The sequence below is a fragment of the Brachyistius frenatus genome, unplaced genomic scaffold (assembly GCF_029030835.1).
Source record: "Brachyistius frenatus isolate BFR_SWC_R1_liver_20210118 unplaced genomic scaffold, ASM2903083v1 Contig_6, whole genome shotgun sequence".
Lineage (NCBI taxonomy): Eukaryota > Metazoa > Chordata > Actinopteri > Embiotocidae > Brachyistius > Brachyistius frenatus.
In genome coordinates this window covers 4,378,258-4,392,092 of record NW_027210605.1, presented here as the reverse complement: position 1 = coordinate 4,392,092, position 13,835 = coordinate 4,378,258, and the positions used below count along the sequence as shown (strand labels likewise).

Here is a 13,835-nt window from a genome sequence, read left to right as displayed (position 1 = left end):
TCCTCCTCTGAAATGTATTTCTGTGGCCATTTTACACTTAGCTCCACGAAAATAAAACCCATCTCTCACCTGGGACGCAGCGTGACATTTAAATAACGATTGTTGTTTACATGTGGTGCTGGTAAGTGTTTGTGTCCAGTTGTACACACACGACTGGTGTTGCGTTTGTAGCGGTTGACAGCCGTTTTGAGACGACGTATGCGTTTGGACGAGCAAGCCAACCTCAGGCTAAAAGAGTTAGCTTGGGCTGCTAACAGAGATGACCGCCATACGTCATTGTTGAATACTGTTTTTTTTTTATTTATTTATTTTTTTAAATTTTGATTGCAAGGTTGTGCGCGTACATTGCTTACGCGCTGTGTATGTCTATTATCGATGCAGGTTCATGCCACTGTTTTGTTTACGTGTCCTTTGGTTAGTAGTTTGTACAGAAGTGACAGAAGTCGTAAATTTCAAAGTTGGAGAAGTCTGTGCATTGGACAGTGTTTAATAATGGAGCTCTCCTGGAGAATGCACACCTTGGACATCACCAGCATGCATCCCAGGAGCTCTTTGCTTGGCCTACTTTTCCAGCAAAGTAGATACCAGTAAAGTTTGACTCCGTCTTTCTAAAACAACAACGTGTGTGCACAGTCACTCTGCACACTGCAGTGTGATCCTCCCTATTTTTTTTGCTTTTCATCCAAAAGTGTACTTTATCTATTTCTGTAACCAAACAGATAAAGGACAGTGACTGGGAGCAGAGTCAGTGGATCGGCATGGACTATGAGCGGAGGTGAGTTAACTTTCATACCTGTCCTCCTCTTGATTTATCAGACAAGTCTCTCACATTGTCTTTCATCATCACCAGGGGTGGGCGAGGTGATCGCATAGGTCGCTACGGCAACACTCACAATGATCACAACTTTCGGGACATGGACTACCGCGGCTATGGCCAAGAGGACGAAGAGGCAGGAACAGGATATGATGTGAGAGCGGAGGGGGAGAGACTCTATGGCCTTGATGAGCAGTCCCTGGGCGTCCATGACTTCCCACCGGGTTGTCTCCAAGACCGTCCAGGGTTTCACCAGAGAGGAAATGGTAGAGGGGACATTGGGCGTGAGGGGAAAGGGCTCCTGTGGCCTCCTTGCTCTCAGCAGCAGCCGGATCTACCCCTTCCTATGCTCCAGAGAGAGGAGGAGGGGGGATCGAGGCGGGAATTTGAGCAGTTACGGACTGGCCTGCCGGAAAGGGGTCGGGGAAAAGGTGGAAGAGGCTTTCCAGAGAACAGTGCCCCACATGCAGGGAATAGAGAGGGCAACTGGGGTCATGGTGCTGCCCATTCCGAACAGATGGAATTCAGTACAGGAAGACAGCGAGAGGAGGACAGGTTCTCTCGTGGGGCGGGAAAGAGGAGGGTAAGTAATTATGGATCGATCCTCTTTACAGAGTTACTGCAATAAACCATAAATTATTGCTATTGTTAATTTGTGATGTATGCAGACTTTTCCAGTGAGGACAGAGGAGCAGGGTTGTGGAAATGCTGTCCAGGACCTGTCCCTTGAGGAGTTGGATCAGAGGGACCAGGATTACCGTGCAGATCTAGACCATAACCAGAGGCCCAGCAACATCATAATGCTTCGCATGCTGCCACCCAGTGCCACCGCCAATGAGGTGCCTTTTGTCTCCCCGGTGGCCTGAAGATGCACAACTCGTGTTGTTACTAGGTTTGAAAAATGCTCTTTTGTCCATAGATCCGGGCACAACTTCAGGAGCAGGGAATCCAGCCGAGAGAGGTTCGCCTTATGAGGAACAAATCTTCAGGTGAGGACTTGTCCGTTGGCCCAAATTTTGCTCTTTCCTCTCCCTCTCTCTTTTTGTGTCACTCTCATCCACTACCAGCTCTTTCATTTTCATTGCTCGTCAGGGGGACTTTCCCTTATCTGCTCGGTTTTCTCTATCTTATTAATAAGCATCTTCGCTATTCTTTTCCTTCTCTCTTACTGTGATTCTTCCTCACAGCGGGGTAGATAGCCGATGCAAAGCACACATATGTTTATATATAGTCATACAGAGCAGGCTTTTGCCTAGATTTCTGCTTTGATACTTTGGTCTGCTGGTGTCTGTAATCTTGCTACGGCTCTCAAGGCAACAACTCATCGATGCACGCTTCAAAAATAGACCTCTATCTACATTTGCCTTTAACACAGAAATGCATGCATACAGCCTCAGGTTGCAGGTCTTCACTTCATGGCTTTAATTTTCCTTTTCACCTTGGCTTTCTTATTGTCTTTACCCTCTCACGATTATGCCTCATCCATCTTGAAGCGAGGTGTGTCTGATTAGATGGACGTTGTCCACAAACCGTGTCAAAGGAGAAAGAAGCATCTGAAGCAAAATGTGTTTGACTGTGCGACTGTAGCTTTTTTTGGGTGTGTGATTGTCGGGATGCGAGTGTTGCAACTATCTCTCCGCTACATGAATGTCATCCATACCACGACAAAAAGCTTGTTTTTTTTCTAAAGGTTTTTCCATTAAGGTCATCGTCTCATTGGCCTCCCACTCTGCTAACTCACTGGTTGTCTGTAAGGTGTGTCTAACCGACACTGGCACACTTACACTCCCCAACACTGCTCTGTCTTTCCTACTCCTACATCACTTTGTGTCTGTTTTTAGGACAAGTCATACATATTTAAATATATTTGTAATAACATTGTGTGTGCGTAAGCATTGTTGTATAAAAAGTTATGAACCTAAGTATGCTGTATAATGTGTACTCAGTCGTTCATAGTGATGCATGGACAGGATATTGAGCGTATAAGATCAGACATTCCACCACAGTGCTGCATTGCTCAGACTGCACTCTGCCTCTCAGAGTTACAGAGATATTTGTGTGTGTGTGTGTGTGTGTGTGTGTGTATTCTTGTGTGTCTGTGTGTGTCTGTTGTGTTGGTGCCTGGGTGCTTTATCAATCAAAACCAAAGGGCTCAGACTCTCAGTGGGTAGGATTCTCTCTCTCCCTCCCTCCCTCTTTCCTTGACCCTGTTGAGTTACTTGACATTGCTACCTCCCACCCTTGCAGCGAATTTGACAGTGGCTCTCCAACTGACTGTCAAGTGTGCTATTTTCAAGGGAGACAGGAAGCAATGATTTATTTTATTAGTGCTGATACAGGGTCTCTCTCTCCTCTGTACATGAAGCACTAACCCCTCACTGCGTTGTTGTTATGTTGTTGTTGTTGTTCGGTTGCCATGGCGCTGGGCGGTGTCCAGGTCAGAGCCGAGGATTCGCCTTCGTCGAGTTTAATCTCATACAGGAGGCCACCCGCTGGATGGAGACCAACCAGGTCACTCTCCCCTACACAGACACAAATACACATGTATTTATGATATACAATGGGACACATGAGTTGATATCATATACAGTCACATCATGCCGTCATGCGCACACCATGCATTCCAGTATAATATAGAAAAACAAGGCTGGAAAATAATATTTTGTCCCTGATGGGAGGTTGGCCTTCATACTTCGAGGGTAAATTCAACTTTTCTCTCTTCAATTCCACAAACAGGCAAATTCATGTTACATCTGCAGTCCAAGGCCCAACTACATAGTTTTCATAAACGGACTCTCCCAGTCACACTTGCTTATCATTTGCCTAAGATAACCTCCTCTTTTAATAGAGGACCCCTCTTTCTTCAGTGACTTGTCTCACTCTCTTTCCTAAGTTTACTGTACCACCTCTGGGATAGTATGACAGTGTGAATCTAATTCCTCACATGGTCTATTGTGTGTGGAATCAGAGCCAATATAGCGCTTCATTTTCTTGTTTTTGAACTTCTCATATCTGGGTCATCTACCATTATAACATCTTTAGGACGGAGCTATTGTCTCTTTGGGGAGCGAAGGTGGTGACACTGGGATGGGATGTGTGGAAAACTGTGAAAAGGTTTCCCCTTAAGGGGGGAGGGATGACACTATTGACCAAAACACATTGTGTTCTCAAAAAGGGACACCCACAAACTACATATACACCATCTCAGTCCGTCCGAATTTCCTAAAGCTGAAGGTTGCAATTCTCTGGTCCTCTTTCTTTCAGCCTCAGTTGTACTCTCGCTCTCTCTCTCTCTCTGTCCCTCTCTCCCTCTTGTCCCTTTCATTCTCTCTCATCTCTTGTGAGATGAGGCCTTTCTATGGCATTGTGTGGCCTAATTATCACTGATAATCATTCTTTGTTCTCCCTTCCTCTCTTTCTTTTTCCTCCAGGGAGTGCTTTTGATTCTGGGGCAGAGAGTGTCGATGCACTACAGCGACCCCAAACCACGTGCCAATGAGGACTGGCTCTGCAACAAGGTTGTGTGTGGTTGCATTGCATGACGTGAAATGAAATCTAACTGTGTACGCACATAAATAAGTCACTCTTGTGCCTCATTTAACAAGCCCTCTAACAATAGCTCATGCAACATTTCAACAGTGTGGTGTGCAAAACTTCAAAAGGAGAGAGAAGTGCTTCAAATGCAGTGTGCCTAAATCAGGTATGGTTTGACTCAGCTCCTGTAAATATCGCAACTATTCCTTACAACACAGTACTGTAAAACACAATGGCCTGTTGTCGTTGCCCAGAGGCTGAGCTGAAGTTGCCCCAGTTGCAGAGGGATTTGCCTGTTGGTCTTCAAAAGGAGGGAGCCCAAGGCCTTCTGCCCTTGCCAGCACCTTACCACTCCTCTGGTCCTACTGTCGCCCCAGGGCAAGCTACACAGCAGGCAGATGTTGCCAATGACAGTAAGTCCATCTCCGAAGACTTTTTCTCACTATAGCCACCTCTTTTTGTCAGACCTTGGATGAACTACTGTTTCTATATAACTACTCTTTTTTTTTTTTTTTTTTTTTTTTTTAATGTTTTGTCCATTTCATTAGGGACCAGTTTATGTTAAATTTGTGAAAGTATTGTTTAGTTTGATTAATGGCAGATCCTTTTACCGTGTTTTGACATAATGTGTGTCTGTGGCTCGCAAACCAGTGGTGGCCATCATGGGATATTTGGTTACATAAATTGTTTAATCTAAGAATATACTGTTCTCTCATTCTTTCATTTAAAAGCTCTGATACTGAGGAACCTCGGTCCGCATACTTCCGTGGAAGCCATTCTGTCTGCTTTGGCTCCGTTTGCCACTCTTTCCCTTTCCAACGTTCGCCTTATAAAGGACAAACACACACACCTCAACAGGGGCTTTGCGTTTCTACAGCTCTCTACCATAGTGGTGAGACACAAGATGACACACACATGCATAGATGCTACACACATGTATTTATTTCTCTGACTTGTATGTAGATACATTTGTGATCGGATTAGACTCATCCATAAACATAACAGTTTCTCATGATTGTGTTCTGATGATTTTCGAAATATGCTTCATCCTGACAATACAAACGCTCACACTTTACTCTTTATTTGTTTTATCAACAGGAGGCATCTCAGCTGCTCCAGATCTTGCAGGCTCTCCAGCCAGTTCTCTCTATTGACGGGAAGGCTATTGTAGTGGAGTTCGCCAAAGGCTCCAAACGGTAAATGTTAGATTCGAATTCAATGTGGTCGCATGATTTAAGTGAATCATAAATAGCTTTGGAGAACGTTACCTGAAACACACATTGGTAGCGCAAAAATAGAGTGAGTGTGGAAAATATGCTGTCGAGAAGTAGGTTACCAGCAAAAAAAACTGAACTTCCTGAAACCCTCGCCATGCCTCTTGTCTGTTCTAGTGATGTGTTCGTGACGGATGGCAGCAGAGTGAGTGCTGCTACAGTGGCCAGCACAGCTATAGCTGCTGCTCAGTGGGCTGTCACACAGGTAACCTTGTCTGACTTATGACTAAGAAAACGCACATCTTTAAATTTCAAATTACATGTCTGGTATTATGCTCGTGTTTTTAGTTTTTGCCTCACTTTTCAAAAATCTTTTTCATTCTCAGACGACTCAGAATGGATCGGGTGGAGGTCAGAGTGTAGATACAGCAGTATATCAACAGGGGGCAGCAGTAACATACAGTCAGGAAGGGCATGAGTACTCTGGGTCAGAGGGTGGAACTTTCAAGGTCCAGGCAGATAGCAGGGTGGCGGCCTTGGCGGGTGCAGGAACATCCCTGAATGGGGCATACACAGGAGGAGCAGCCCCAGGTTGGTGAAACACATGCTAATTTTATAGAGCATATGATCAATATGAGCTAAGTTGTTGAACTTTACATTGAATTATCTCTTCAGCGTACTGTTTGCGTTTGCTTGTATATGTGCAGCTGTCATTTCATCTGAAGCGGTGAAATCTGGATCGGCAGTCGTGCAGCAGCCTCTCGCTCATTTGCAGACAGCTCTCATCACCACAGCTGCCGCCACACCAGCGACACAGGTACAACGTCACTCTTTGCATTTGCTTTTTGTATGATTTCATGCTGTTACTTTATTGTTTTTAAGAGCTCTGTCTCTTTCAAAGATTGAAATTGTTGGAAAACCACAACCAGCTGCTCCCAGCCAACCTGCGACCCCGGGCACTGAACACGAGCTCCAGCAATACCGTAAGAGTTCACATCATCACTGATTATTGTAAATACATGTACTTTGAAGTGCTACAGGCTTGATGTGGCTGATTAACTGTCAAGGTAACTGTTTGTGGTCGGTGAAAGATTTATGTATTTGAATTCCAGCCATGAGGTGAATGTTGTGTGTATCTTGACTGCAGCTGTGCCCGATGTGTCCACGTACCAGTATGACGAAAGCTCGGGGTACTATTACGACCCATTTACAGGACTCTACTATGACGCTACTTCCCAGGTAAAGAGTTCATAGTTAATGTACTGCAATCTAAATGTTAAGCCAGCATTTCTTGAAGGAACTTTGTTTGCGTATGAGTGTCCTCTTCCTCTGTATCTCAGTCTGGTTTAATATGTTTTTTTTGTTTTTTTCCAGTACTACTATAACGCTCACACTCAGAAGTACATGTACTGGGATGGAGAGAAACACACCTACATTCCTGCCAGCCAGACAAACATGGATGGAGCTTCTACGAGTGGTAGTGCAGCCCCTCCAGACTCACTGTTTGCCACCCCTGGCAGCAAGGAGAAAAAAGACAAACCCAAGAATAAAACTGCTCAACAGGTACACGACACACTCAATACAAGTTCAAGTACTGACCGATACACGGAGGAAATAAAAAATGACCTAGAAATTCTGAGGTCAACTTTACTTTTCGCTCTATTTGATTTGATATCTATACATGTCTGTAAAGGTTGAACACAAATAACAAACAGCTTTTACTTCTTCTAATACAGGATTCAATTTCTGTCAGTGGAAGAAATAACAATTATACCTTACAAAATATTATAATACACCTCAGATCAACATGAACGAACAAAGACATGAAGATTAGATTACTTCACAAAGGTATTATTTGTTGCAGAGCTACCGAGTTGGATTTCATTTTTTATTACTTTGCCACAACTTTAGTTTGACATGTGTAAAATTGTCTGTGTCCTTTTAACCAGCTAACGTGTATCCCTTGGGTTTTATATTAATAGATTGCCAAAGATATGGAGCGTTGGGCGAAGAGTCTCAATAGACAAAAAGAGAACATGCGTTCTGTCTCTTCGTCCCCTGCCGCCGGCTCCACAGCACTCCCCCCTGGCTTCACTCGGGCTCCTGGCCACAGTCGCCTTGATGACTTTAGAGAGTCTGCAAGTGCCGATGCAGGATATGCAGTTCTGGAGAAAAAGGTGCATGACCCTAACGTAAACACACATGCTTCGCTGTAAACATCTGTGTCCCTTTAGGGGCACCCTGGTATCGTAGCAAGTCGGGAAACTGTCCCATCAACCAAAAGGCCACGGGTCTTATTTATTGACCTGATAATCTCACTGATTTTTCTTTTTTGTCCTGCAGGGGGCCCTGTCTGAACGGCCCCAGATGTTTCTGGACCAGATCCGACAAAGTGCAGAAGTATGTGACCACACACTTACTTTGGAAGTGTTTTTTGTCTGGTTTTCTTGTAGTTTTTCTAATCTTCTGTCTTATTGTAGCAGTTAGAGGTGTAGATGTTTTTTTTGTATTGTTTTTTGTTACTCAAGCTTCATATTATTAGTATTATTATTATTATCTCTATCTCTCCCTGAACCTGTGTTTTTCTTCTGTAGCACTCGCCTCCTCTGCAGCAGGGTCTGGTCCCAGCCTACAGTGGAGAAACTGATAGTGAAGAAGAAGGAGGAGAGAAAGATGAGAAGGATGGGAGAATGACAGACTGGGTTAAACTAGCCTGTCTGCTGTGTCGGAGGCAGTTCCCGAGCAAGGAGGCCCTTATCAGGCACCAGCAGCTCTCTGAACTACACAAGGTTGTTTAAATCCACTTTTACACAATCATAAGCACTTCATAAGTGATGGATAACAAGCATCCGTTCCCTGCTAAGGCGCTGTGCTGTATAAATAGCGGACACATGCGCCATTTGCCCCTCAAAAATGTAACTACACTGGGGCAACGGCATCGATGAAGAAAGCAACTGTGATTGGCTATTTGTGTTTTGTCCTATGTTTTTCTGATACTGGAGGATTTTGTTGTTGCTCACTGTGATTGTAACTCTGAAAGAACATGAATGCATCAATTGAGGTTGTTTCCTTTACCGCAAAGAGAAACATCAAATTGATTCAACCTTTATTTATGCAAGGTTATCCGATGAGAGCAGTTTTACTCTCTTCAGCACGGAAGCCATGTATACACAGGACCATAAAACAAAACGTTGACTAATGACATTCCTCTTGTGATCGTTTCCTAACTTTCACCTACTTATCTGCCCTCAGCAAAACTTGGAGCAGAGAAAAACCCAGATGGAAGGCGCAGGCAAAGAGGTGGGGCAAGTCACAGGGTCTGACTTAGACAACACTGCATAGAGTAATTACATTCATTCCCAATTGAGTGCAGTCAGTTTTTTTTTTTTTTAATTGTCCTCTTGTTTGTTTTGCAGAGACTAGCAGATGGACCTGAACCTCCTGATTCTAAGAAGAGGAGGTTTAACCCCTTGTAAGTAGCAGTGATGTCACAAACAGACTCTCTCGTTTGATGTGTTACAGTTGTCTTAGGTTTATAGTTTTTTATGGACACTACCATGCTTTGTTCCTTAAGTCAATTTAACCAGGCTGGTTGCTTACTGTACATCACTGCCAATACAGTCACTTATCAGCTATGGTTTGTGTGACGTCATCTACTTAGAGGTTTGTGTGTTCACAACATTGTTTTTTTTTTTTTTAATTGTTTTTTCCCTCTGCAGAGATGGGATCACAGGCACTAGTCTTGGTGCCAGGATGCTGCAGGGAGGTGTGAAAAGGGGGCTTCTTTTGCGCAATATGCAAGTGGAGTGACCCCCACACCCTCAAACCTCCTCACCCATAAAAGGACTAAGACAACGCCCAGCACGCACCACTTCTCCATTAACATCACATAGATATCTATATAAAAACCTATTCACTATGGTTTGACATTACAATTACCTCAACAATGGTAATGCTCAGTGGTAATAATCTTATGAACTGATCCTGTAGCAGTAGATGTCAGGATATTGCACAGATTGCACCTTTTTGCTTGCTTCCTGAATGATGCAGTTTTTAGTTCTCACTTGCCTCAGAGCTTGTGTACGATAAACAAGTTTTATGCGGCTGGAAAGCATTTGCTGTTGGAGAATGAGAGATCGGTGTAGATCTTTATGTCAGCAAATGGGGATGTCTAATACTGTCTATGCACCATAGATTTTTTTTTTTTTTTAAATTTAATGCAGTATGCCTTGTCATTCAGTGAATGACTGATCTGGGCATTAACTGTGTACATTTTAGAATGAGCCCATTTCTACAACAGTAGAGCAAAGAGACTGGCCTCATGAACTGGACATGGTCACACTAACTCTATTGTGTTGGTAAAAAGTTTATCATTTAAAAGGTATGAATTCACAATGTAATGCATACTTCTCTCTGGAGAAAGTTATTTTTTATTTCTGTCTTTAGTAATGTGGCTGTATTTCATCAAGCTCATGTAAATTAATTCATAATAACACATTTTCATCTATATTGATTGATGTGTTGTATGGGAAAGCCAGTAAATAGTAGCTTATTTCAACATTTTAACATGACATTTCCAAAGCTGTGTTTTTGCAACAAAAAAAAGAAAGAAAAGGGGAATATAACGTAACTGTGTTTAGTGCAACATCTTGACCGACATAGCTGTTGCAAGGCAGACTTTTTTTTTGTTTTGTTTGTTCCTAAAATGTGTTTCCCTCTTCAGCTGAGGGCTTCAGATGTGCGCGTGTAACTGCTGCACGATCTCCATGGTAACAACTACAAACTCAGTTGTTGGTTTGCTCGACAGGACCTTTGGACAGTTAGCTTTGTGAACATAATTGACGCAAGCTCCTTCTTTTTTTTTTACTAAGATTTCGTAGATAGTTTGTTGTTAAAGTTGGGTACGTATTGGTAGTGAGTGTAATACAAATTTATAACGCCCAATTCAATTTAGCAAGTTAGCTGGCTGATGGTACTCGGCTGATAGGCCTACAGTCTCAACGACTTAATGTGAGCTAACCGAGTCCGTTTTCTTTTTTCTTTTTCTTTTTCTTGAACCCGTTACAATTGAAATAACCTGCCAGCTGCCAACTGGTTTATTTGTATTAGAACCATAAGGCTACTTCACCGGGATGTCTGACATGGATGAAGATGAAGCGTTGTCGGATGCGGAGGGAGAAGAAGAAGAGGTTGTCAATGAAGGCGGCGGAGAGGAAGAGGAGGAGGAGGAAAAGCAGGTATTGAGGGAAAAAAAAAAAAAAAAAAGCACCGCGCTCATCACGACTGACCCACTTTAGCCGGTAGTAACCGGGAAATCAGACGAGAGTTAGGTTTGTGTAGTCTGCCGTTTGATCGCGTCTCGGGAACTAACACAAGCTGCTGGTCGACAGGTGTCGTGACCAAAGTTTAGTTTGCTCTAACAAAATAAACCACATTACGCAAATATAAGGAAGATCATGTCTTCGATAAGGTCGAGGCGTAACTATTTGTTTATTTTGTTGTGTGTATGCTCCTTTTAACCCACAACATCAAATGAAAGGATGCGGGGGGGGGGGGGGGTGTCTCCTATGCTGTCCAGTCTGGACTGGGTTGACTGGAGTGTCACGTTAACATACAAAACTGCCATCTAAAGCTTTGGTTCTCAAAAACCACGACAAAATACTTGTGGATGTTATCTTTAGTGTTCCAATAATTTGTAAGTAATTCGCAAGAAGTTTCACAAAGGAGGCTTAAGTTATTGCAAAAAAAAAATACTGCCGTGGGTGGTTTTAAAGGTCCACCGTGTTCAGGTTTAGGTAGGTCAGGTTGTGCACTAAACAACGACGTTGGCCCCTCCTGTCCACACAAAATGTCCTTGCAAGACACTTGACACCCAAATTGCTTCCCATAGTCAGGCCAGCAACTCGCATGGCAGCTTGCTGCTGGTGTACGAGTGTGTAAAATGGTGAATAAGAGGCACTTTGAGTTTATAAAAGGCAGATATTAACGAACATTGGTTCCATAGTACATTATTCCTTTGAGATTTAAAGCCACCAACCATATGGACAATTGTAGCCTAAATCTCCTCTTTGTACTTCACAGTTTAAGGGTTTCCCTTTAACCCAAGAAACTATAAGTCAGGGGCTGTCATTACTGTGCCGAACAGAATACGGACTCGGACACGCATTTGTCAAACTGGACCTGAGAAACAAGTAAGCAGGCAAAACGATGCATGCAGAGAAACACTTGACTGCATTTGCCCTGTAACTTTAAGTTCAGGTTATTCCGTTTTGTTTGTCTTGTCACTTCTGATCCCATATTTATTTTCTCTTTGTCACCATTTACTTCTCAGAGGACTGAATGATATAACTGCAATTGGCAATTACATTCATATACGTTTTCTGGACGTATCCAACAACTATCTGGCTGATCTTTCTCCTCTGGTATCCCTGACCCAGCTACTTTGGCTGAAGGCAAGAAGCTCTCTTCTTTATTCATTTAGAGAAGGACATCTCTTGGGCTGTCACTAACATTCTCTGAAACTGATGTTGAAATCTTGAATGCAGGTCGACAATAATGCTATGGCATGCTTGGAAGGTCAACCTTTCGATCAGCTCACCTACCTGCAGTGGCTGAGTATGGCGGGGAATCGGCTGACAGATGTTGAAGGCCTGGTCGCGCCTACCTTGGAGAGCCTCAGTCTTACAGGTTGGTATGTTGGTTTTATGTCGGTAAAAGGGGACTGAACGTATTCAGCTAATCTGGACCTCCTAAAGGCGACGTCACACTTTATCTGCAGGTTAACTGCGTGTCAAATGTAATGAATGTATTTGTGAGCCGTCACTATTATTTGATAAAACGAGTCGTATGCCTCGTTCATTTGATGCACTGATACATGTGCTGTCTGTCAGTCTTGGGTACAACGAATTCTTTGTTCATCCATCGGCAAGATTTTAATCAAATATCTGAAACCTTTTGAATATTTTGGGAAAGGCTTTGACGTGACATTTCAAAACGTTTCTTGCAGGTAATAATATTCAGAGGATGAAAACTTTTCAGAGTGGCTGTTTTTCAAATCTGGTAACTCTAGAGATTAGAGGAAACAAATTGGATACCACTGCTGCCATCAACCTCCCAAACCTGCAGAAATTATTTCTGGTAATAAAAGTACTATGATTTGGTTAATAACACCACCATACTCAAAGCCCATGTGATGTCCAAAAGAACAAACTGCTTGAGACCTATTCTTGTTTTCTGTTCAGGCCCAAAATGTCATCAATCGTCTGGAGGGATTGCAGAGGTTACAGCGCCTCGTCATCCTTCACCTTCGAGACAACCAGCTAGAATCGATGGATGGCCTCAGCCCCTGCCTGAAGTGTCTCCGATATCTCAACGTCAGGTATTAGTGATGTTGTAACGGGACGAAGCAATAACGGTGGTTCCCATTATGCAGACAGTAAAACACCAAATTAGCTGGTATATCGCCTATTTTTTTCTGTTTCTACGTCTACCCCATAGAGGCAATTCAATCGGAGATGTGAAGGCCCTGCAGTGCCTTAGCCTTTTATCAGAAACCCTAAAAGCTCTGGTCCTTTCTGACAACCCACTGGTGGAGTTATCAGACTACCGGCTAAATGTACTGATGCTCTTGCCACAGCTGGATCGACTTGACAAAGACCCCGTCTCCCTCGAGGAGAGGGTCGAAGCAGAGGACAGAATTCGGGTAAAAATATAACTATTTCTCATTGAGGCAAGGTCTAAAAGATTTCTCTTTTGCACTCTTGTTTTAAGGACATGTTTGTCATTTCAGGAACTTAATGAAGAGGAAACACCTGAACCAAAAGATTTGTAATGAGGGCAAAAAAGTGGAAGTGGTGGACTAACTTGACTTTCTGGAAAAGACAGGCTTGTCGTGTGAAGCCTATGATTGTACATCTGTATGAAAAGTATCGTGCATGGTTAATAACTCAGAACTCTGTACTTCAAGGATTCTTGTGTCATGTTTTAATACTCACTGTTACAGCCAGGCTATTTTTGAACAATAAAACTTTATAAACGTATGATGCATCCATGGGAATTTACAAATGCGGGGAATCATCTCAAACAAAGAGGCGGTGACTATTGGACAAGATGTGGGTTGATATTTGAAACTTGTGTCGTTAGAAAAACCGCCTTGCTTTTCCCTGAGTAAGGATGAGAGGGCAAAATCTGATGCCATTTCCTTGTTGGCGGGCAGCCAGCTCGAGCTTTAAAGAGACAGTGGCACAATGGAAAATCGTCAAAATGTTCACTGT

General features: G+C 43.2%; 2 protein-coding genes across 4 annotated transcripts; both read left to right on the top strand.

Annotated features, from left to right (window-relative positions):
• The first annotated feature begins 35 nt into the window (after nucleotides 1–35).
• Nucleotides 36–10,128, top strand: rbm10 (RNA binding motif protein 10). 2 transcript variants are annotated; one of them, XM_069687981.1, is made up of 23 exons: nucleotides 36–121; nucleotides 720–775; nucleotides 851–1,397; nucleotides 1,483–1,653; nucleotides 1,734–1,803; nucleotides 3,252–3,325; nucleotides 4,246–4,332; nucleotides 4,454–4,514; nucleotides 4,603–4,761; nucleotides 5,080–5,240; nucleotides 5,447–5,544; nucleotides 5,740–5,827; nucleotides 5,949–6,153; nucleotides 6,270–6,379; nucleotides 6,464–6,545; nucleotides 6,710–6,801; nucleotides 6,937–7,125; nucleotides 7,545–7,739; nucleotides 7,906–7,962; nucleotides 8,157–8,351; nucleotides 8,815–8,862; nucleotides 8,979–9,034; nucleotides 9,282–10,128. In XM_069687981.1, the coding sequence occupies exons 2-23, from the start codon at nucleotides 759–761 to the stop codon at nucleotides 9,370–9,372; spliced, it is 2,853 nt and encodes a 950-aa protein (XP_069544082.1). In that variant the 5' UTR covers nucleotides 36–121; nucleotides 720–758; the 3' UTR covers nucleotides 9,373–10,128. The 2 variants fall into 2 exon arrangements, with proteins under 2 accessions (XP_069544082.1, XP_069544090.1); XM_069687989.1 differs by lacking the exon at nucleotides 36–121 and having other exon boundaries at nucleotides 134–775.
• A 103-nt stretch (nucleotides 10,129–10,231) lies between these two features.
• On the top strand, nucleotides 10,232–13,595 carry lrrc23 (leucine rich repeat containing 23). Of its 2 annotated transcripts, XM_069688174.1 has the most exons (8): nucleotides 10,232–10,799; nucleotides 11,644–11,753; nucleotides 11,894–12,014; nucleotides 12,108–12,249; nucleotides 12,569–12,699; nucleotides 12,804–12,940; nucleotides 13,060–13,264; nucleotides 13,352–13,595. In XM_069688174.1, exons 1-8 carry the CDS (start codon nucleotides 10,695–10,697, stop codon nucleotides 13,391–13,393), a joined length of 993 nt encoding a protein of 330 aa, XP_069544275.1. In that variant the 5' UTR covers nucleotides 10,232–10,694; the 3' UTR covers nucleotides 13,394–13,595. The 2 variants fall into 2 exon arrangements, with proteins under 2 accessions (XP_069544275.1, XP_069544283.1); XM_069688182.1 differs by lacking the exon at nucleotides 11,644–11,753 and having other exon boundaries at nucleotides 10,748–10,799.
• The last annotated feature ends 240 nt before the right edge of the window (nucleotides 13,596–13,835 follow it).